This window comes from Herpailurus yagouaroundi, unplaced genomic scaffold (genome assembly GCF_014898765.1).
Source record: "Herpailurus yagouaroundi ecotype Mexico unplaced genomic scaffold, PumYag 142, whole genome shotgun sequence".
NCBI lineage: Eukaryota > Metazoa > Chordata > Mammalia > Carnivora > Felidae > Herpailurus > Herpailurus yagouaroundi.
The window spans coordinates 5,928,065-5,949,249 of NW_024412397.1; the positions used below are offsets into that span (position 1 = coordinate 5,928,065).

The following is a 21,185-nucleotide window of genomic DNA, read 5'->3' on the forward strand; positions in this document are numbered from 1 at the left end:
GGAGACACTGCCGGTCTGTTAACATCTGGCTTCAGAAGTCCAGGATGGCACACATTTGTGAGTGCAGGGGCCACCTCAGGTTCAAAGGGAGGGCACATAACGTCCACCTCTTGATGGGCAACTGTCATCTCTATAACTGGAGAAGAACAATTCTGCTGGAGAGCATCTTTGAAGATTGGCTACCTCAGTGTGACCCCTGGCTGTAACTATCCACGTACTTGCCACAAGCTAAAGGTGCTCACCCCATTCAGGAGCCTCCAAAGTGTCACCTCTTATGACACAACTTGAAGCCTAGTATCCCGTCATCATATATATATTGGGTCCAAGTGCAGATGACACGGCGTGTCAGCACCCCACTGGCACAGCTGTTCAGATGCAGCTCCCTGGGTGGCCGGACCTGTAAACTAAAAACTCACATTATCTGCGCTCCTGTCCATCCCACCCTCCCATCCAACGTGCAACAGTGAGACCCGTATGGAAACCCATAATTAGAAACCTCCCATTAGAGGAATATCGGGAGGCTCCCAGTACTGTCATTCATAGTAATTCTAAAATCCAGCCTGCCATGAGTTACCATTTCCTACGATTGGCAGCAGGAAATTTTCCTTGTTTGGGGCTCTTTCCCCTTGGGTGCCTGCAGTGGCTCTGGACTCTGGGCTCGGAGCTCTGATTTTGGAGGCTTCCTTCCCCCTCAAAGCAGCCCATGTTCTCAGGGGGCAGGCTTGTCGGCGTCCTTCCTGACTAGAGGAGGTTAGCACCCTGGAGGCCTCTTTCCATTTTGAAGTTTCTCTGTCCCTTTGAATCAAAGCTGGTATAAGAGTCAGCAGGACTTTGAGGTTTACTGTGTCACACAACATGATTCACTCCAGCTTGCTTTGGGGAAATGCGTTTAAGATCCTCTGAGACAGCTGCCGAGCTGAGGAGTCACCTGAGGTGCCCCTTCTCTCTGCAGTTAACCAACAATCACAGAACTGTTGAGCCCTCCCGCAAAGGAGAGGGTCCACTGTCGGCACTCTGGATTGATTGCCCCCAACTTTGATTTTTACTTCTAGAATAATTTTCAAGTTGGAGAAGTAAGAAATAGACACATGATAATGGAGTCCTGAGTTGGCAAAGTCTCCCCTTGATTCTGATGAAAAGTTCCTGTCACATTGATCTGTATCTGTACCTTATCATATGCACCTAAGAGAAAGCATTTGACACTCAGCTTTTTTTCTAGAAATCGCTTCAGTGAAACCCCCAAGTTCATGGACTGCATTGCCATTTTCCGTGTTACCCAGGCAACAGTGTCGCCACAAGTTCCACCATGAAATAACACAGGTGTCTGTGAAAGTCCAGTAAGATTTTTCTAAGTGTTCTTCCAGCCACCATTGGTAATTTTCTCAAGGGCTTTCTGACCTCCAACTGATTACCCAGTTCCAAAGCAGAAAATGGAATTCTTTTTCAGTGGAGGAGTAACAATGTCCATTACCATCAGCAGTGGACGAGAGCTCTCATCCCACACCCTCACAAAAACTTGATGTCAATCTTAATCTGTGTTTCTGATTAGTAACTGTGTAATGGGATGACATAGTTGTGTTAATTGTTGTCCAATTGTTGAGTATTAATAAGATTAAGTAGCTTATATTATGTTTCCTGGACACCTGGATTTTTTCTTGTGTGAAATACCTGTTCAGAACTTTTGCCCATTTTATATTATGTTGTCTCTCACGTACTGTCAGTCTGTAGATACTCTGGATGTTAGGATTTGAATATGTGTTGATAATATCTTCTTGCATGTGTGACTCGAGTTGGCACTCACCTTCTAGCATGCTGCATACATCATTCCAGTGTCTTCTGGATTCTGTTGAATACAAGTGTTAGTTCCTTTGAAGAAATTGCTTTTCTTTTTCTTGGGCTGTTTTAAATATGTTCTGTCTCTCAACAGCTTTTAAAACTCTGAATAAATTGTCTCTTTAAATATTGTAATGCCCTCCATTTTCTTCTCTTTTTATAAATCTGGTATGATTAGCATCTCCCACTCTGCCTTGTTTTTTGCTCCCACCCAAAAGTGGTATGTGGGGTCATATGGTGATTATATTTTTAATTTTTTTAGGAACTGCCGTAGTGTTTTCCATGGGCACTGTACCACTTTACCTTCTCACCAACAGTGCACAAGAGATTTGGTTACTTCACAACCTCACCAACACTTGTCATTTCTATTTTATTGATAGTAGCCATTCTAATGGGTATGAGGTGATATCTCATTGTAGTTTCGTTTGCTTTTCCCGAATGATGAATGTGTGATATTGAGCATCTTCTCATGTGTTTATTAGCTATTTGTATATCTTCTTTGGAGAGAGGGATTTTCAAGTCATTTGTCCATTTTTGAATATAGGTTGTTGTTTTTTTGTTGGTGGTGTTGTCGCATTTTAGGACTTCTGTACCCATTCTGGACATTAGTCCCTTATCAGATACCTGCTTTGCAAATATTTGCCTCATTCAGTGGATTGTCTTTTTATTCTGTTGATATTCTTTTGATGCATAAATTTTTTCGAGTTTCATGAAGTCCAATTTGTTTATTTTTTTTTTTTCTCTTGTTTCCTGTGCCTTTGGTATCATATCCAAGAAATCTTTGCCAAAGTCAGTGTCATCAAGATTTTAACCAATGTTTCCTTCTTAGAGCTTTATAGGTTTAGGTCTTACATATAGGTCTTTGATGTATTTGACTTAATTTTTGTACATGCTAGATAAAGGTCCAAATCCACTATTTTGCACATGAATATTGAGTTTTCCCAGAACCAGTTGCTGAAAACGCGGCCCTTCCAACATTAAATGTCTTGGCACCATTGGCAAAAATCACGTGACCGTAGATGAGAGGATTTCTTTCTTTCTTGTGTGTCACTTTAGCTCAAATATTATACACAAAGCACTGGATGGAAGGGGGGCTAAGGCAAAGAGACTGGCTAGGATTCTGGTACCCTAAGGTGAAGAAGGCCAAGAGTAAGAAGACCATGGTTCACTGGAAAGAAGACCATGGTTCGCTTTTTGGTGAAAGCGAAAGTGTGAAGGAGTCAAGTTAATTTTGTTTTAGAAGTTTTCAGCTCAGGTAATCAGGAGAAGTCTAGTGATGGATAAAATGAAAAGTCTAGAGGAATAAAATTGATAGAATCCCCCATCAATTACACTCGCTGACTAAACAAGAGAGACCTAATTCTCTGCTTTCAACTTAAGAATTCTGATATTGATTTGTATTGCTTTAGACCATTACTTTGGGGAAATCTTGCATTATTTTCACACCTCTTAATGAAATAGCTTTAGTGCTCTTATATTTGAATGACAGAAAAATGAGCACAGGGAATGCAGATTTATCAAGTGTCTCAATAAACCGCTGAGTCTTTAACTGCAGTTTCAGGGGGAAGCGAAGCATTTAAGGTTTGGTAACATAGCACCAGCTCTACAGTTACACAAATATTTTTTAAATGCCAATGGAAAGAGATGTCAGTACAGCACTATTAAATGTTCTAAGACTTACATTTCAATAGACACATCGAGTTGTGTTTGACCTAGGCCGGAAACATGGATTTTTCTTAATGTTTTTAATGTTTTATTTATTTTTGAGAGAGAGAGAGAGAGAGACAGAGCATGAGTGGGGAGGGGCAGAGAGAGAGGGAGACCCAGAATCTGAAACAGGCTTCAGGCTCTGAGCTGTCAGCACAGAGCCCGACGCGGGGCTTGAACTCACAAACTGTGAGGTCATGACCTGAGCCAAAGTTGGACACTTAACCAACTGAGCCACCCAGGTGCCCCTGGAAACGTGTTTGATTCTTGCAACCCTTAGATGACAGATTTGGGTCCAAGTGGACCCTGACAGTCCAGCTCTGTCTGGAGCTCCCACATCTATAATTCTTTCCGGTCCTCAAGATGGAGGCTAAACTTTCGAGAAATAATTCTTTCTCAGAGGCCAAGGAATTTAAGAAGCCGTAGTCTAATTTTCTTCACATGGGTTCAGAACTAGTGTTGACTGATCCCTTGTGTTCTCAAGTGAAATGCTCATTAAAAACCACCGGTTTCAGCCACTCATTCCAACCTTAGGAATTGCTGTGATATTGGAGAAATTAGTTCCAGGGGGACGAAAAGAAATGCAAGAAATGCAGATGAAATGATTCAGGATTTTTGTTTTTGTAACTGTTTAATCCCCCTGTACTTAAATGGACCGAAGTTACCTGCTAATGAAGAAGGAAGTACATAGTGGGCTCTCCAGTTCTGAGACAGGTGCATGCATCTAGAAGCCTCTGAAATCTCCAGCTGTGATACTAGGTATAATGTTTTTTGTAAATGGATTCATACATATTCAAATGAGCTCAATTCTACCATTATCTAAAACTAGGGTATAGATTCTGAGCTAAATTGACATAAAAGGGCTGTTTATACCTAGTATATGTTGTCATATGTTAAAGGAAAAGTGGATGTCTGGGCATTTACTGGGTATCTGTCCTTATTTTGATATTTGTAAATATGCATCAGGAACTGCATTATGAGTCTTCTGCAGGGGTTCTCCATCTTACCTCAGGCATCTGAGGAAACTACAGTAATTCTTCATGAACCCCAAAGCTAAGATGCTTTCTACTAGAAATAAGTACAATATGCAGAATAGACAGTGAGGTTACACGGTGGGATTTGACTTGTAAATATGGTTTTAGAGCAACAATAATATTTTAGGCATGTTTTAAAAAGTTTTGAAAAGTTTAGGTATTACTATATCCATTTACCACCCAGGAGCTAAAATTCTGAAGTGTACATGAACAGAATAACGTATAGAGCACTTTAGGAAATCTGTATCTTATCCGTTACCTGGCTCATTTTCGTAAGTTCTCTGCTTTGGACAGTTGATATTTCTACCCTAACTTATTAGAAAAGAGGCAATTGATACCTTAGAAGGTAGAATTCTCTCAGGAATCGGTGCTGCCTCACACAGGTTTAGCATCATTCAATGTTTCTGGTGAATTCTTCCCCATGAAATTCCTATTTGACCTCCTCTCTGATGTTTTGTATGTTTCGGTTTTGCTTTTAGGGTCGTTTCCTCTAACATAATATGGTTTCAGAGGGTTTTTCTTCCATGTTTTACTGCCTCACTGGAAAATCATTTTGGGTCCTCTTAACCTCAGTCACCCCACATGAAGCGTCGCGCACACGTGGCTTTTAGAAGAAGTGCGTGGCTGGGTTTTGTGGGTTCAAAGTGCAGAAGGATGGCTAGAGTTCACTGATTCTGACCTGGGTCAATCCCCCTTGGGGGTTCAAACTAGGACACGCTTCCTTTCGAAGACAGAACATAGTAGCTCCAACCCTTCGTCCGGATGGGTGACAGTTCGTGCTGTTATGTCACCCCCTGAGCGTCCCCAGGACGGATCGGGGGATGAATCACGCATGCTCCCATGAGAATCTCCTGGCAGGGCCAGCGCTTGGCATTTTGCATTTGTTCTTCCCCCTCCCAGCCCCGCGATGGCTCCGCTTGCCCATGTGCACTGCTAGCCCCTGGCATAAAAGCTCCACAGTCCTTGCCAAGGGCACCAACAGAGGACGCTCCCACGGTCTCCAACTAGAGGCCATTCCAGCTCCATTTAGAACCGGCTAAGGCTCATCAAATCGAGTGGAAGCACGAGAAGTCTTGTCTTGACTACACGTGCACGGCTTGCTCACCTTTATTCCGTCCGCGGCATATTTAGTTAGCTGTCACTTACAAGGCTTTCTCACGATACTTGCATTGCTATTTTCAAAAAAAGATTTGGGAAAATGTAACTTTTTCTCGCGTACGTATTTTTTTTTTCCGCTTTCAGTGACAATTTGTTTAGCTTACAGTGGCACAGCGGGATAAAAGAGGCTGATGCGAGGATAATGCCATCCCCTAGCATGCACACACACACACACACACACACACACACACACACACACACACACACAACTTGTGGTGCCACCCGCATGTTCAATTCTTGGCATGTTAGAGCCAGGAATATCTTCCTCCTCGGTAGCCGAGTATCACACCTGCTAGCCCGGGCCCAAACTCTCAAGTTCACCCACAAGACGTCATTTCCTGCTCCTGTCTCGTAGGTTTGAGCCTCAGAGGCAAGTGCCATACTCCCTGTCATAGTATTTGCTCCAAACTCTCCTATGGTCAAGAATCCTGTCCCTCCCTGATTACTATGAAATAACATTTTTTTTTTGTAAAAAAGTTCTTTTATTTCCATAGAGTTGACACACAAGGCGACATTCGTTCCCTGTGTACAACACAGTGACTCGACTTCTGTATACGCTATGCCACACTCACCTTCGGCGTAACTATCACCTGTCACTGTACAGCTCTCTTACGGCCTCATCCACTGTACTCACTCTGCTGTACCTTTTGTTCCTGTGACTTACTCGTTCCAGACCCGGAAGCCTGTATCTCCCCTGTGCGTACTGATAAGCATTGCTGAGTGTTGGGAAAACGGGAAACGTGAAGTAACCGAGAAAGAAGAGGGCGTTGGGGGTGTTCATTTGCTGGGAGGGTCCGCATTTGTTGTGCCAGCAAGAAATGCCCTATTACACCAGGTCTATGAAAAAGATGGTTCGAAAGATGGACTCATTTATTTGAGGTTTCATGTGATTTAGGAGGTACTTAGCTGGATGAGCGAACAGGGGCTTCTGGGAGAATTCGGGGGGGCGGGCGTTGCTAATGATCAAGAACTTGCCTGGTTTCCTTTGCATTCAATATGGAAACACCAAACACGTTTTGGACAATTGAGGATTTTTTTTTTTTAATTGCCTTCATTACTCTTTTGCTTTTCTGAAGATTTCTTCTTCCCTTCGTCCTGCAAGGTTTTTTTTGTTATTCTACATGGCCAATGCATTTTCCCCATAGAAGAATATTGCTATCCTGTGACTACCTATCAAAAACAAACCTTGCAAAAGCCTGTTTAACGCGAGCATGAGCAAAATCAATATTCTTTGCATACATTTTGTAAAAGAGAATTCTGTCTTCTCAGTTTATTTAAAACTGTGAATACAAGCATCGTGAGAAAGCTTCCTGTGTTACAGCTTAATAAGTAAAATGAGGAAACAAAACTTCTGTACAAGCCATGCAAATATCGATAATATATTAAAGGGCTTGTAAAATTCTTTCCTGAAATTCTTTAGGTTTCCATTTCTAAATCCCATATATGAGTCAATTTTATGTTAAACCGGAAGTCATGATATGCAAACTTTGTGCCCACCTTACAACCCTTGGGAAGAGAAACTCTATTGTGAAGTTGTAACTGCCAGCCTCATACTTATCGATAACAGTAACCTTGGGAAATGCTTAAAATATTATACTATGAGTTCTCTGTTAAAGCAATGTTGCTTCCAGACAAGACTGAAAGGAATCAGATTATTAAAATAATATGTTGATGTAAGCTATTTTAGTACTGCACTGTCAAGATTTTTTGCAATTGCTTTTAAAAACGGCATCTTAAATTCAGTTAACTGATTGCAAAAACTACAAAGTCAGTATTTTTCAATCTTGAGTAGGAAACAGGGAGCCAACGCTGAGATGGGTCACAGACAAGGAGGGAATGCTAGAGACAGTGACCTGGCCATTGGAGTGGCAGTTAGTTTCCATACGAGAGCTGATTGAATGCAGATATACCCACAGATATCACAGGACTTTCCAAAGTAAATAGACGTGAGACGTGGCGACATTATATAGCTTATGACAGAATTCAGGATATGTGAAATTATGGAAGCTTGAGGGAAATATTGATTAACTTTCTCCAAGATGATCCTGTTGGGGAGTTGAGCTGTGCCTTGCAAAACATATCAAAGTATCAAAGTTGAGTTTTATAATCAGAGGGTTTTATAGTTCTATTTACATGACCAGGTCAGGCAATTACATTCTTCCATAAACTGTTGTTAGAGGAATACCACCGTGTTTTGTGATATAATGGCATCCATGAACTGGAAAAAGCCTAGACCAACCACATTTTCAGCTCAGGAAAAATACATTCCAGACGTATTGAATGATTGGTTTAACATTGTACGTTAGCTATAAAACTTCTAGGTTTCAGCTCAAAACAAGTTGCATTTTCTATAGTAATTGAACCTCCATTTTGTTCATTTATAAGACGAATATGCCTCTGACTTGACTCAGTTGTAGTCTAATCGGGTAAATATTCATTTACTGAAAGTCTGTCTACAATCTGTCTGGCATCGTGGAAATCTCTTTCGAGTATGAAATAAATGCGTCGCATGGCCCTGAGTTAATAAATTGCAATTTCGAGTTTTGTTGCAAGAAGGCGTTGACCCACGATACAAAGGTGGGTTTGGCCAGGACAGAAGTTCTGCAATATTTTGGTCTTAAAACATCTGTCCTCTCAGGAAACAACTGAAGACTTCATAGGGCTTTGGCTTATACGGCTGTGTCATTCAATGCTCATTACAGTAGAAATGCAAGCTAATAGCATTTTAAATTTCTATGTATTAATTCATAGAAAAATTACACTAATAAACCTATTCTGTGTTATTTTAAAAGCATTTTAACAGCATCGATTGAAATTAAAATATTAATTAATAAATATTAAAATAATACTTAGAAGAATTACATTGCTTTATGTTTCTGGAATTGTGTTTAATGTCTGGCTTCTTAGAAGACAGCTGGATTCTCAACATCTACTTGTTCATTAAATGTGTTGCATTGTGTTCTTAGGGTTGAATTATACGAAGAAAATTCAGTCTCACGAGATAATGTAGCTGAAAAAGAGAAGAGTGTTTTCATAGACTTTTCAGATAGATTCTACCTCAAACCTCAGAAAGTGATAGCTCCTTAAAGGTTAGTTGTAGTGAGGAATGTGAAACCATATCAGTGATTTTTTTTTTGTATTCTGTTACATTAATATCTATCTTTTTTTTTTACCCATGCCTGAGTTTTTAACATTTGACAGTTAGTGGATCACTGATTTACAGATCTTCCAAATGTTGACCCAGTCCATTGTTGCACACCAAAAATTATATTTGCACATTTAGTCAACAGTCACATTTGAAAATGTTTTAAGTATTGAGAAGCTGTCGGAAGCCCAGTGATGGATACGATTTTCTTTGCTGGAAGCTTGAATTTTATCATTGGCAGCAAATATTATCAGTTGTTTTCCTTAAAGTCAACAGATTCACTATGTTCGTTCTGCAGAAAAGACAGGCCCTTAAAATTTTAGATTAAAAACAGTGGCAATTTTTAGTGCTTTGCCAAGGAGATTTTGAAATAAAACAGTTCTTTGCCCGCACAAAGGTGTAATGATGAGTTATACAACGAATACGAATGGCTGTGGTTTGGTACCATTGTCTTGAATCCTGCTGAGGCATCAGAAGTTTTATTTACCATTGCGTTTGCAACGTCAATGCAAATGTCAACACAGATGTTCCGGCATCACTCAGAACATTCAAAAGTTTGCTAACAACTGGAATATTTCAGCACGACTTGCATTTGTTGGCAAGCAGCTACTTAGGAGGCCTTTGGTGATTGGTTCACGCTGACGCTGATGAATTCGAGCAAGAGCAGCGGCTCAACCATGTCTGAACATCTACTTGTTGCCCAGAAGTAAAATTCTGTCGACAAGGTATTAACTCTTTCTTCTCGTGTAAGGCTAAAACTTGAAATCTCCAGGTGGTTGTGTGGCTAGAAAGCAGTAGAGTCTGCTGACTTCTTTCTTTCCTGACTATTCATCCAGTAGATATTCAGCAGTGGTCGCTTTGCATTGCTTCCCGAGGCCCCTCATGTCCCCTGTGAGCTACTCCAGCCGCGGCAGGACAGTGACTCCCTTTGCAACAGGCTTCAGGGCCTTTATCATTTTTAGTTTCAAAAGGGTGCTAAAAGATCTTTGACCTCTGAAAAAGGCTGATTAGATCTACATCTCAAATATTCAATACTTTTTAGAACAGTTGTTGATCTCGAAATAACGTTGCAATCAAACTGCCACGATAAAATTGCCAGAAAATATTTTTCTGCCCCAATCACAATGAAACAAATGATTCACACGTATGAAGCTGAAGGAATGATGGCTTTTGTCATGATTTCATTTATTACGTACAGCTTTCCCTTTTAATGTGGAGTCGACCTCTCCTCTTCATGAGTAAGATACTTCTTTGGAATATTAGTGTCATCTTTTTCTCCAGTTTTAGACATAGACCATGGAATGGTGGTGGAGAAAGTCAGCCTCTCGGTCTCCTTCATCTCTGGCAAATGTCCCTCCTCACGGGAAGAAGAATATTACAAATATATTTCTTTTATTTCAGGGGAAATATTGAATTTCAGAATATTCATACATTTAGATACAGTTTTTAAAACTAGAAAAGAAATTTAAATATTTTTACACATATACGTGATTCTAAAATAAGACAGAAAATGTCCTGAATTTTGGTTGTGCTTCCATATAAGTTCAAGACGTAATTCTAGATTTCTTTTTTTTAAATTTTCTTTTAATGTTTGTTTATTTTTGAGAGAGAGAGACAGAGCGTGAGTGGGGGAGGGGCAGAGAGAGAGGGAGACAGAATCCGAAGCAGGCTCCAGGCTCTGACCTGTCAGCACAGAGCCCGACGTGGGTCTCGAACTCACGAACCGCGAGATCATGCCCTGAGCCGAAGTTGGACGCCCAACCGACTGAGCCACCCGGGCGCCCCAAGACGTAATTCTAGATTTCAATATAACAACGTATTGGACAAAAATCAGGTTGCAGAGATTACAGCGGGGAAAATTAAAGCTAGCCCAATAAAATCCTTGAGAATAAACGGGATTAATCTCTAAAAATGTACATCACTTATAGCCTAAACCCACTACCTTGGAGTGTTCTTGAAAACACAGGCAAATATTTTAGTAACCGTAATAGTGATGATGTCATCACATATCATGTCTGGAAACTGCCATACATTCCCGAGAAACTGAGAATGTGGAACGGTAACATTTTAGCAGTAGTATGAACGTAGTTTGACTTTTGCGGTAGAATAAAAAATCGAAAAGCTCAGTGATCTCAGGTAACTGAAGTTAATTCTTGCTTCTGTGGTCTAATCAGAGTCAAGGAAGAGGCAGTACAGCACATCATCTTCCAGGAGCTGAAGCTGGTGCAATTCCGCACCTTCACTGGGTGGCTTTTGAGGTGGACCGTGGAAGACGGAAGAGGGATTTTTTTTCCGGTAGTTTTTGTGAGCTCAGCCTTCAAGTGAAGTTCAGCCACTTTGTCCACATTTCATTGGGCAGAACTTGGTTCCACAGCTACCCACAACTGCAAGGGAGGTTGGAGGGAACGGAATCAGCTGGGTGCCCAGAAAGAGATTTGGGTTTGGTTTAGTAGAGATTATTCTCTCAAATAGCACCTAATTTGATAATTTACTGTGAGACCCTCTGGGAAAGATGTAGTTATACGTGTAGTAAGTATGTCAACAGTATAAGAAAATCAACCTCATGTTAAGTAACTATTATTTTATATATACACAAAGAAATACGTTAGATTCAATCATATTTATGGGACACCCACCATGCTCAAGCAATGTTCTAGGTCTTGGAGAGAGAGAGAGGAACAACAGGTAAGAAGTCTCTCAGAGGGTGTGCTTTGTTATAGTCTGGTGGGAGGAGGTGGCCAATAGAAAAGCAAACAAATAGAGGTGTCTGGGTAGCTCGTGGGTTAAACGTCTGACGCTTGATTTACACTCAGGTCACCATCTCAAGGTTCGTGAGTTCAAGACTTGCCTTGGGCTCTACGCTAACAGTGCAGAGCCTGCTTGGGATTGTCTCTCTCTCTCTCTCTCTCTCTCTCTCTCTCTGCCCCTTCCCCACATGCTCTTTGCTCTCTTTCGAAATAAATTTTAAAAAAATTTTTAAAAATTTTAAATAAATTAAAAAAAAATTCTTTTTCTTAAAAAAAAAAAAGAAAAGTAAATAGTAAAACAATAGTGGATTTTGATCAAAGAAGTGGTGAAGGGAGAAAAGAAAGTGAGAGGCAGGGCTACTTTGGAGAGGCTCATCCAGGAAGGATTTCCTGAGAAAACAACACTCCAGTCATGAGATGAAGAAGGAGAAAGATCCACCCACGGGGTGGTAGTTGGGGGGGGGGGGGGGACAGTACAGGCAAAGAAGAGAGCCAGGTCACATACTGGAGGAACAGGAAGTGTTGATGTGTCTTGAGAGGAGACAGCAAAGTCAAGAGCAGGCAGTGCATTGGGCCAGGGGGTCAGGGGCAAGGGCACATGGAGAATTACAGTCCTTTCAAAACAGCTGTGATTTTATTCCATGGGCAATGGAATGTCAGGTGAGTATCGCGATTTGATTTATATTTTTCAAAGCTTATTCGGATTGCTTAGTGGAGAACGGATTTGGGGAGATCCTGGGTAGAAGATGGCTTTCCAAGTCTAGCTTCGTTGTGCTTCTGCATAATAATTTCTGTCATTGCCCCCAAACAACCTGGGACCAAAAAATCAACCTTCGTGTTCTTAAATTCAGTCTAGGCTGCTTTAAAAAATTATTGTGTTGTTTATTTTCTGTGTATTTTGCAGGTCATGGGGGCCATCTGTTATTGTCACTGTGAAATTACTGATGGCTAACTCGAATGAAAGTGCAGAAATGATTTTTTTCCTAAAGTTTTTTTTTCTCCCCCCTCCATTTTTTTTTTTAACCATCAGCACTCTCACCATTAATACAAAGACAAAAATAAATTTTCAACTCCCAGAACTGGCATTTCTCTCAACGTTGCCCGACATGAATTATAAAAATGACAAATGTTAGCCTTCAAACCAGAAAATAGAATACCAACTACCCTTCCACAAGAATCACAAGAACAGCCACACAAGGCTGAAACATTGTAATCAATGATGACAATTATTAAGCATTATGCAAAATAGTAAAACCGATATAATGAATAATAAAGAATCTGGATAACTGAGGTGGGCAAGGTTGGTGTAAAAATAAGGAAAGATATTTGGTGTCTTCAATACCAAGAATACAGCTTAATGGTGACAACCAATCTGAGTAATTCTGTACAAAACGTAGTTCTTTTATGGTACAAAGTAGATAATAAATACACATTTTTAAAGAATAACCAAATATCCGTTAATTTAGACAAGGGAAAAAAAATTACTTGGGGGTATCCTGATCCAAACTGACTAGATCATCGTCATTTCTGCTTCCTTCATAAAGATTGCATACAAATACTTCTCCCTCCCTCCTTCCTTCTGTCTTTTCCTTCTTTTTTTCCTTCCTTTCTTCTAAAAGCTAAGAGGACTGTTTTCACAATAATTATACAAAGAAATTTATATCTTGATTCAAAATGTTGGGGCGCCTGGGTGGCTCAGTCGGTTGGGCGGCCGACTTCGGCTCAGGTCGTGATCTCGCGGTCCGTGAGTTCGAGCCCCGCATCGGGCTCTGTGCCGACGGCTCGGAGCCTGGAGCCTGTTTCGGATTCTGTGTCTCCCTCTCTCTCTGCCCCTCCCCCGTTCGTGCTCTGTCTCTCTCTGTCCCAAAAATAAATAAACGTTAAAAAAAAATTAAAAAAAAAAAAAAACCCAAAATGTATTACCACATTATAATTGTGTTCTACGATAAAGTATGTCTAAATAGTTGACATAACTAAATTGTAGCCTGGCTAATCCAGGCCGTTTAGTTTCAATATATCAGTATGCATTACTGTTTAACAAAACTAGGGAAAAAAACCGTAATGAAGATAAGTACTGTAATACAGTCAACCTGAAGCCATGGGCCTCTTGTATCCAAGGATAGACACATACAAAAAAGTGCCCTTGGATACGCACAGACATCTATGCACACACAGCCTTGATATCCAGAAATAATTGCCTCCTGAGAGTTGCTACCCTTTCATATTTCAGTCCTCGACTGTTGATGAGCAGTGTCTCCCAACATATTTCTAACTTTATTAGATTTTTAATTTATAGCCAATACCATAGTAGTAAAAAGAAATTGAATGTCAAAGTCACCTTTTAACTTGGATACCATGTGTCTCCAAGAAAAATCATAGCCTTCATGCCTTTACCCATAAGTTAAGGAAACTCCAACTCAAAGTGACAGGTTATAAGGACGTACATTGTTGCAAAAAGCAAAAGGCCCAGAGAAGTGTGACTATGGAGTAGTTGAAGAGGGTGCACCAGTGAGATCCATAAAGACTCATGGTTCTCCCTGGTTCCATTCTGCTCAGCCTTAAGAGTTAGCATCTTCTCACATTAGTGCCTGCCAACCTCATAAGCTGACCACCATGCATGACCCCAGCGGGTCCCCGTACAAACCAGACCATGATGTGAGCCAGAAAACTAAATACACCCTGTTTCTTTTTGTTCTCGAAGAAACTTTCCTCAGAAGCCTTCCACTAGGCTCACCATTATATTTCACTGGTTGCATACTAACCTCAAAATCAATTTCAGGATATGGAATGAAGACCACCGTTCTTGGCCTATAACAAGTAGGCCGCTTCTGAGACTTGTGATAAATCAAGCTTCCCCCAAGTACGTGAGCAGACAAGGACACATACCTGGCCCTGGGGACCTGGTGTGAGGGGAAAGGCAGGGAGAGAGCCGGGGTTGAGAAGGCACAGCAGACTACTGAGAAAAACTTGGGGAGCTAGCATGGAATAAAGAGGGAAGAGGGCTGCTGGAAACAGGATGATGCCGTTTTGCTGGGGGAGAGAGGCCCTCGGTTTCACAGCTTAACTCTGTGCTCCCGGTATTTCAATGGCGAAGAGATTTGTGTCTCCAAAATTTACAGAATTGGTTAGATCAGACAAAATGACCGTATGTGTCACAGATGGAAGTTTATTCAAAGCCTCACTTACCTATGGCTACATTTTGCAAAAACAACCAGTGTCCGATTGTGGAGTCCAAAACGGTGAGCAGTATTTCCATTTGACGATTGCATGAAGAGTGGCCTTGGAAGGTCTTGAAAAGTGGCTTCTTGCGTATTGATGAAAAACCCTGTGGTAATAGTTGGGTTTTATAAATTAACATTTCGGTCTTAACATTACCATGCAGGCTTTTATTCGGCCACTTAATTTCTCTTAATCTATTTCTTGGCAGATTCCTGAATAATGTAATGGTGTATTACTCAACATCGTTTTAAGTAATAAATGCAGAATAAGACTAATTATCTTTTTCTCAATTTTTAAGATCCTGACTTTAAGGACCTTGGCGTTTTGAAACCATTACCAGGTTGGTAACGTAGATATTCAATAATGTTCAGAGGTCTCTGTTTTCTGCTCTGAAATATACTTTTGGTTTATTATTCAAGCTCCATTTCTATATGTTTGTTTGGCGTTTCGTTATTTAGCATGTGAGTTTGAGATGGGCGGCCCAGAAGGAATTGTGGAGTCTGTACAGATTATGAAGGAAGGCAAAGCTTCTGCCAGCGAGGCTGTGGATTGCAAGTGGTACATCCGGGCACCTCCACGATCCAAGGTCAGTCTTAAGGGGAAAACAGATTCGACAGTCAGCTTGGGAAGCGTCTGCAACATGCGCGGCCTTTAACCCACCAGACGCGCTTAGTAGGTTTCAGAGTGCGATCATAAGCTGTCATTTTTCTGTCAGTTTTGAAATGCAACCTGTCTTTCCCCATCCCAGGAAACTTTCGATGTCGTAAATAACATGGAGAGGGTGCTGAAAAGGGCATTTGATCACCTGCCCAAGAGACTACAATATAAGGTGGAGTAGAGAGTGTGCCCAAGAGGCTGTAACGTAACTGCCCCCCGCTGAAAAATGGATTGAAATGCTATCTGTAAGCTAAGATTCTAAGTATAATTACACATACGCTTTTACTGTCAGTATCTGCACTCTGTTCTTGTTTTAACCTAAAATCCTATCTTTGGAAGAAATTGCCCAAGACTTGTAAAATCATGTATCTCTGGCATATAAAATACCTTATGATAAGGCTGGGGGTCTGTGCCCAGGCAAAGAGACCAGCCAGGACTTCACCTCCTCTTACCCTCCTTTCTCTCTCTCTCTCTTTTTTGAAAATTTTTTAATGTTTATTTATTTTTGAGAGAGAGACACATGGTCTGAGGGGGGAGGGGCAGAGAGAGGGAGACATAGAATCCGAAGCAGGCTCCAGTCTCCGAGCTGTCAGCACAAGAGCCTGATGCAGGGCTCAAACTCCTAAATCGCCGGATCATGACATGAGCCAAAGTTGGACACCCAACCAGCTGAGCCACCCAGGCGCCTGTATCACGCTTCTTTCAATTGTCGTTATGAAAAAGTATTGCTGCGTTACCAAATCCTCCAGTTTTTTCATAATGTGGCAGGAGTTGGAATTTTATGTAGGTTACCTTGAGTTTTAAATGCTGGCAATACTTTCTTCAAATTGTTAATGTATATGTTATGAAATTAAGTATATTAGAGGTCAGATTCAAACCCAGGCCACTATTTTGGAAATACTTCTTTAGAACAACCATATTTATCCTACTACTAAGATATGAAGAAATACTGGGAATGATTTTGTGTCAGTCACTATCATAGGTGGAGACTGTCGATTATTTGCTTATCCTCCTCTCTTTATTGTTATTCCTCAGTTATATTGTTTCAACCAAGCATTATTGATTTATTGGGTTTGTAGTTGACTATTGAGCTTGAAACAGTTGGTTATTTCGTTAATAGGTTTAGTGGCTCTGTAAAATCTCGAGCACCATGCTGGAGAAATGAAAAAAGCATGTCGGCCACTGTCCTCATGCTTCCAGTTTAATTCTTAGACAAATATGTAACCAACTAATCCAAGGAATGAGACAGGGTTGTTGAGGTATTTATAAGGTGTAGTAGAGAGCGGGAGAAGCGCGTGTATACCTCGGAAGGTAAGTCACACGTGGAATCAAATTCCGCCAGGGTCCACTGAAGTTTAATGAAAAACAATATTGTATCAGGTAGACAAGGTGGGAGGGCTCTCTAGGTAGAGGGAATAGCCATCAGGGCCATAGAATCATAGGACAGTGAGCTTTTTTTAGGAATTGAGTCATTGAATGTGACCAAGTAGAACATGAGTATGGAGGTGGATGGTGAGTCTTCAAGTCAAAGGGCTCTGTAGGAACCCTAAAGAACTTGGATTCACCCCACTAGCATTAGTGATACACGCAAGAGTGTGAAGCAGGAAAATGGTGTGATCAGATTTGCATTCTGGAAAAGTAGGTTTTCCTTGTGAAGTAGCAACAGAAGACTGAACACTACAGGCAGAAGACTCAGTAGGAAGATGTGGCAGTGATCCCCATGGTGGTGATGATCTCCATGGTGGAGGTGATCCCCATGGTGGAGGTGATCCCTACGGTTGAGGTTGAACTCCACAGTGGAGGTGATCCCCACGGTTGAGGTGATCCCCATGGTGGAAGTGATCTCCACGGTGGAGGTGATCCCCATGGTTGATGTGATCCCCATGGTGGAGGTTGATCCCATGGTGGTGGTGATCCCCACGGTGGAGGTTGATCCCCACGGTGGAGGTTGATCCCCACGGTGGAGGTTGATCCCCACGGTGGAGGTGATCCTCACGGTGGAGGTTGATCCCCACGGTGGAGGTAATCCTCACGGTGGAGGTTGATCTCCACGGTTGAGGTGATCCCCATGGTTGAGGTGATCTCCACAGTGGAGGTGATGCCCACAGTGGAGGCTGGTTGTGACAGTAGACAGGTAAAGGAAATAGTCACGATAGAAAAAGGAGAATTTGGTGGCTGGCTATCCAGGATGAGGGGAAAATAGAGTGATCTTGAGGAAGCATGTTGGCTTCCTTCACTTGACTTTCCCGTCAATGTGTCTCTGGGGTCTGCGTGCAGTGTGAACGTGCAGCACCCTCTCCCCAGACTTCCAGTTACGGAGATTCAGAGCCGTGCTCTGCTTCCAGTCTTTCCACCGGCAGGTCTCTTTGCATTTGTACAAATCTTTGAAAACGTTTGTTGTATTATGAAGAAAGACACAGTGATCCCTCCTTAAAAAAAAAAAAAAACAAAAAAAAACAAACAAAAAAAACCCCAAGACTGTTCCCAACATAAAAGGCAACCCCCTGCCTGGATTATAAGGGAGCTAGATTGCTCTCTTACATAATCTGTGGGTTCACATGCAAATGCTATTCATTTTTCTTAAACTCTATGAATGAAAGATTAGAAAAAAAATTTTTTTCCAGCTGGAAACATTTGAGCCCCACCTCATTGTTGTTCCCGGCATCTTTGTCCCTGGAGTGTTAAAGAGAGGGTTTTTATGGGAGTGTAAACACACATCGTTTTTTTTTCCCCCCTGGCTGGTAAATAGGCTGTCTTTTGTACAATTCCAGAGTAACAATACCCAGTGTACCTGTCTGTTACAGAATTTGGCATTCTGTGACCCAAAGGGGAAGCCGCCTGCAGAGTTAGACAAAGATGACTCTATTGTGACAGGCTTTCTCTGTGAAATTAAAGGTGATAGGATAGGAAGTGGCTTTGAATAACGGTGGAGAAAAGCAAGAATATGACTGCCTATGTGGGCTTTCTGTTGTTGCAGAGTTCCTAGCAGCTTGTGAGACTAGACTGTCAAAGCACAAGTTAAACTTGAAGTGGCCCGTGGTGAATTTTTGAATGATAACTGGGGATTGAAACATAGTTGCACAATGCAGGTGCTAATAAATAGCTCACTGGGGTTCTGCTAAAACGTATATCAAGTATTTACATTGCTTCTCAGACTTTTTGACAAATAGAAAATAGTAACACAGATGATCACCTTTAATTAGAAGGTGATTCATCCAGATTTCTTAGAATTTGGCATGCTAAAGCCAGAGAGAACATTGGAAATCGGCTACTGATTGGCTCATTTAAAGGTGTGAATAACCTAAGACAGGATAATGAAGTCTTACCCGGGGTGAAGAGTGGAATCCAGAGATGTCTCTCAGTAGATTCTAGAACAAGGATGGCCACAGGGTGTTATGGCTTCGTGTTCTGGATCCGGTACAGAAAAGAACCAACAGGGAAGAACGTTGGATGATCACAACAGGGTACCTATTTGAATGTTAATTCCGTGAAGGCTGGGCCTTCTTTATCTCTCGATACTTAGTACCAAGCCAAATGACTGTCATTCAGTTGAAACTCAGAATAAAACAACAAACTGATGTGCATCTAGAAAAATGGATGCGGTAGCCATCTTCAGACATTTAAAGGACTGTCGTAGGACAGACGAACAGGCAGGTAAGGGTTAATCTGCAGTGTTTCAAGCACTACAATTTATTTGAATGCTCAAAGCTGGAAAAAGAATAGCTTTTGATTCAGTACAAACAGGGCTTCTGCTTTTGGTTTTAATAATGGAGCTGCCCCAAAATCAAATCCATAAGAAGAATCCAAATAACGTTTAGCAGAAATTTTGCACAATAATGTTCAAGTCAGGTAATTTTTTTGGCCCAGGTAACATTAAACTCCTTTCAAGATGAAAACGTGATGAGTCTCTGATAAGCGCCCAAATATTTGGTTTGTTAGTACAGAGCTAAAGCGAGATTTCCGTATCCCGACTCCCGGTCTGGTGTGATGTCACAAAACCACACTATTTGGGGGAAATTGTCAAATTTGTTAAGATAGGAAAAGAAATAAGTCAGACACTTATAAAAGCACAGCAGTGAAGATAATTAACGATTAAGGTGTTGGGACAATCAAACTCTAGCTTTTAGTAATCACCCATCATTTAAAACTTCACATTAGTGTTTAATGTGTTGTCACGTGACTCAAAAATGTTTTAAAGAAAATTAGCATTAAATAAACAGGAAAACTTGACAATTATAGTAAGTCAATATTTTATAGTGAAGTTGCTTTAAAGTTAATTATATGATGAACTTAATTGTGGGCAGAATCTCAGGTACGACAACCGAGGATTTCCAGCCCCGTCGGTGGAACTGTGAATATAAAATATCACATGCCTGATTATGTTAAACTACCTGGCAAAGGGGATTGTGCTGAAGCAATTAAGGCTACCACTCAGTTGGCTTGGGTTAATTAAAAGAGAGTTTATCCAAGTGAGCCTAATCTAATCACATGAGCCCTTTAAAAGCTGGATTTTCTCTGGCTGTCGGCAGAAGCGGAAGTCAGAGGAACTAAGAACGCTGTCTAAGAGCTAAAAGTGGTCCCTGGTAACTGGTCATCGAGAAAACAGGGACCTTGGTCCTAGAATGGCAAGCAGGTGGGTTTTCAGCCTCATATGCCCTTAGCAGAGAACACAGGCCAGCCCACAATTACTTCTGCCCTACAGACTCAGAGATCCAAAACGGGTCTTGAGTAAAGTTGCTCTATCTCTGGTAACTTGTTATGGGGCAAGGAGACAACTAACACGAGAGATGAAAGGTAGTAACTATCCTTGATTACAGTGATAAGATTTAGGGTTCTGAAGACTGAGTCTGACTTGATTATCTCCAAAAACGGAAACAAAATTGGGTAAACACAACGAAAACCACCCTTGGACCTGTTAGGACTCCACCCGGTTTTCGAGCGAAATCTCAGTTTCGCACTGTCAGATTTTGGAGACGGACTTTAAGTGCTTTGATACTCGCTCGTACATGCCAGAGAAATCGCCTTGATGTTCGTATCAGGACTTGTTGTAGGGTGTGTCTTTTCAACAATTCAGCAAAGAGTATGATGTTCTGATGTTCTCCTCCAAATAGAGGGGATGCTGCTACATTCCGAATTCATGGGATGTCATATCTAAAATGATAAGGCTGGCATGTCCGGCCACAAATAAGACAGCAAGCTCAGAAGCCCCAGGCTACACACTTTTCCTTAAGAATGTGGCTTTCTTCATCAAAGTGGAAAGCAGTTCTGAAACCATGGACAGCGTTTCTCAGACCGTAGTGTATTTAAAGTGTATTTTCATGGAGAAAGCTGTTCTGGGAAGTCTTAAATAATTGCCCCAAACAGTGTCTGTGTTCTGCATATCCTTGTGACACGAGGGGAGGGACCAGGTTGAAAGGCTGGTATTAAATGTTTGTTTGTAAATATTATTCCTTAGTAAATTGTTAGCTAGAGTTATTTGCTTTAAGTGCACAAAAGGGATTCTGTTTCCCATATTAGTGTGATTTGGAAGCCAGATATTACTAGAAATTACTTACGTGCTCTGAACCCCCTCTGGTCCTGTTCAATAAATCACTTTGTCAGCTCAAACTCTTGGTGATTGATTAGAAAGAAGAATGCATCAAAATGATTCACTGAGAGGAGATGGTAATCTGACTATTTTACTGG

The 21,185-nt window shown here is 41.2% G+C and overlaps 1 protein-coding gene across 14 annotated transcripts in view; it reads left to right on the forward strand.

Moving 5' to 3' along the window:
- Positions 1 to 21,185, forward strand: part of NETO1 (neuropilin and tolloid like 1) — a 129,016-nt gene that overhangs the window by 52,492 nt on the left and 55,339 nt on the right. For 11 of the 14 annotated variants that reach the window (XR_005791490.1, XR_005791489.1, XR_005791488.1 and 8 more), the window contains exons 5-6: positions 15,142 to 15,183; positions 15,263 to 15,429. The exons of 1 other annotated variant lie outside the window; for it this stretch is intronic. Coding sequence is in view for 10 of the 13 variants with exons in the window: in XM_040478580.1 (XP_040334514.1) it covers positions 15,142 to 15,183; positions 15,263 to 15,429 (209 nt within the window). In the remaining 3 variants the exon portion in view is untranslated. Of the gene's footprint in view, positions 1 to 15,141; positions 15,184 to 15,262; positions 15,430 to 15,591; positions 15,673 to 21,185 lie in introns of all 14 variants that reach the window. 2 more of the 14 variants (XM_040478582.1, XM_040478577.1) reach the window with 2 other exon arrangements.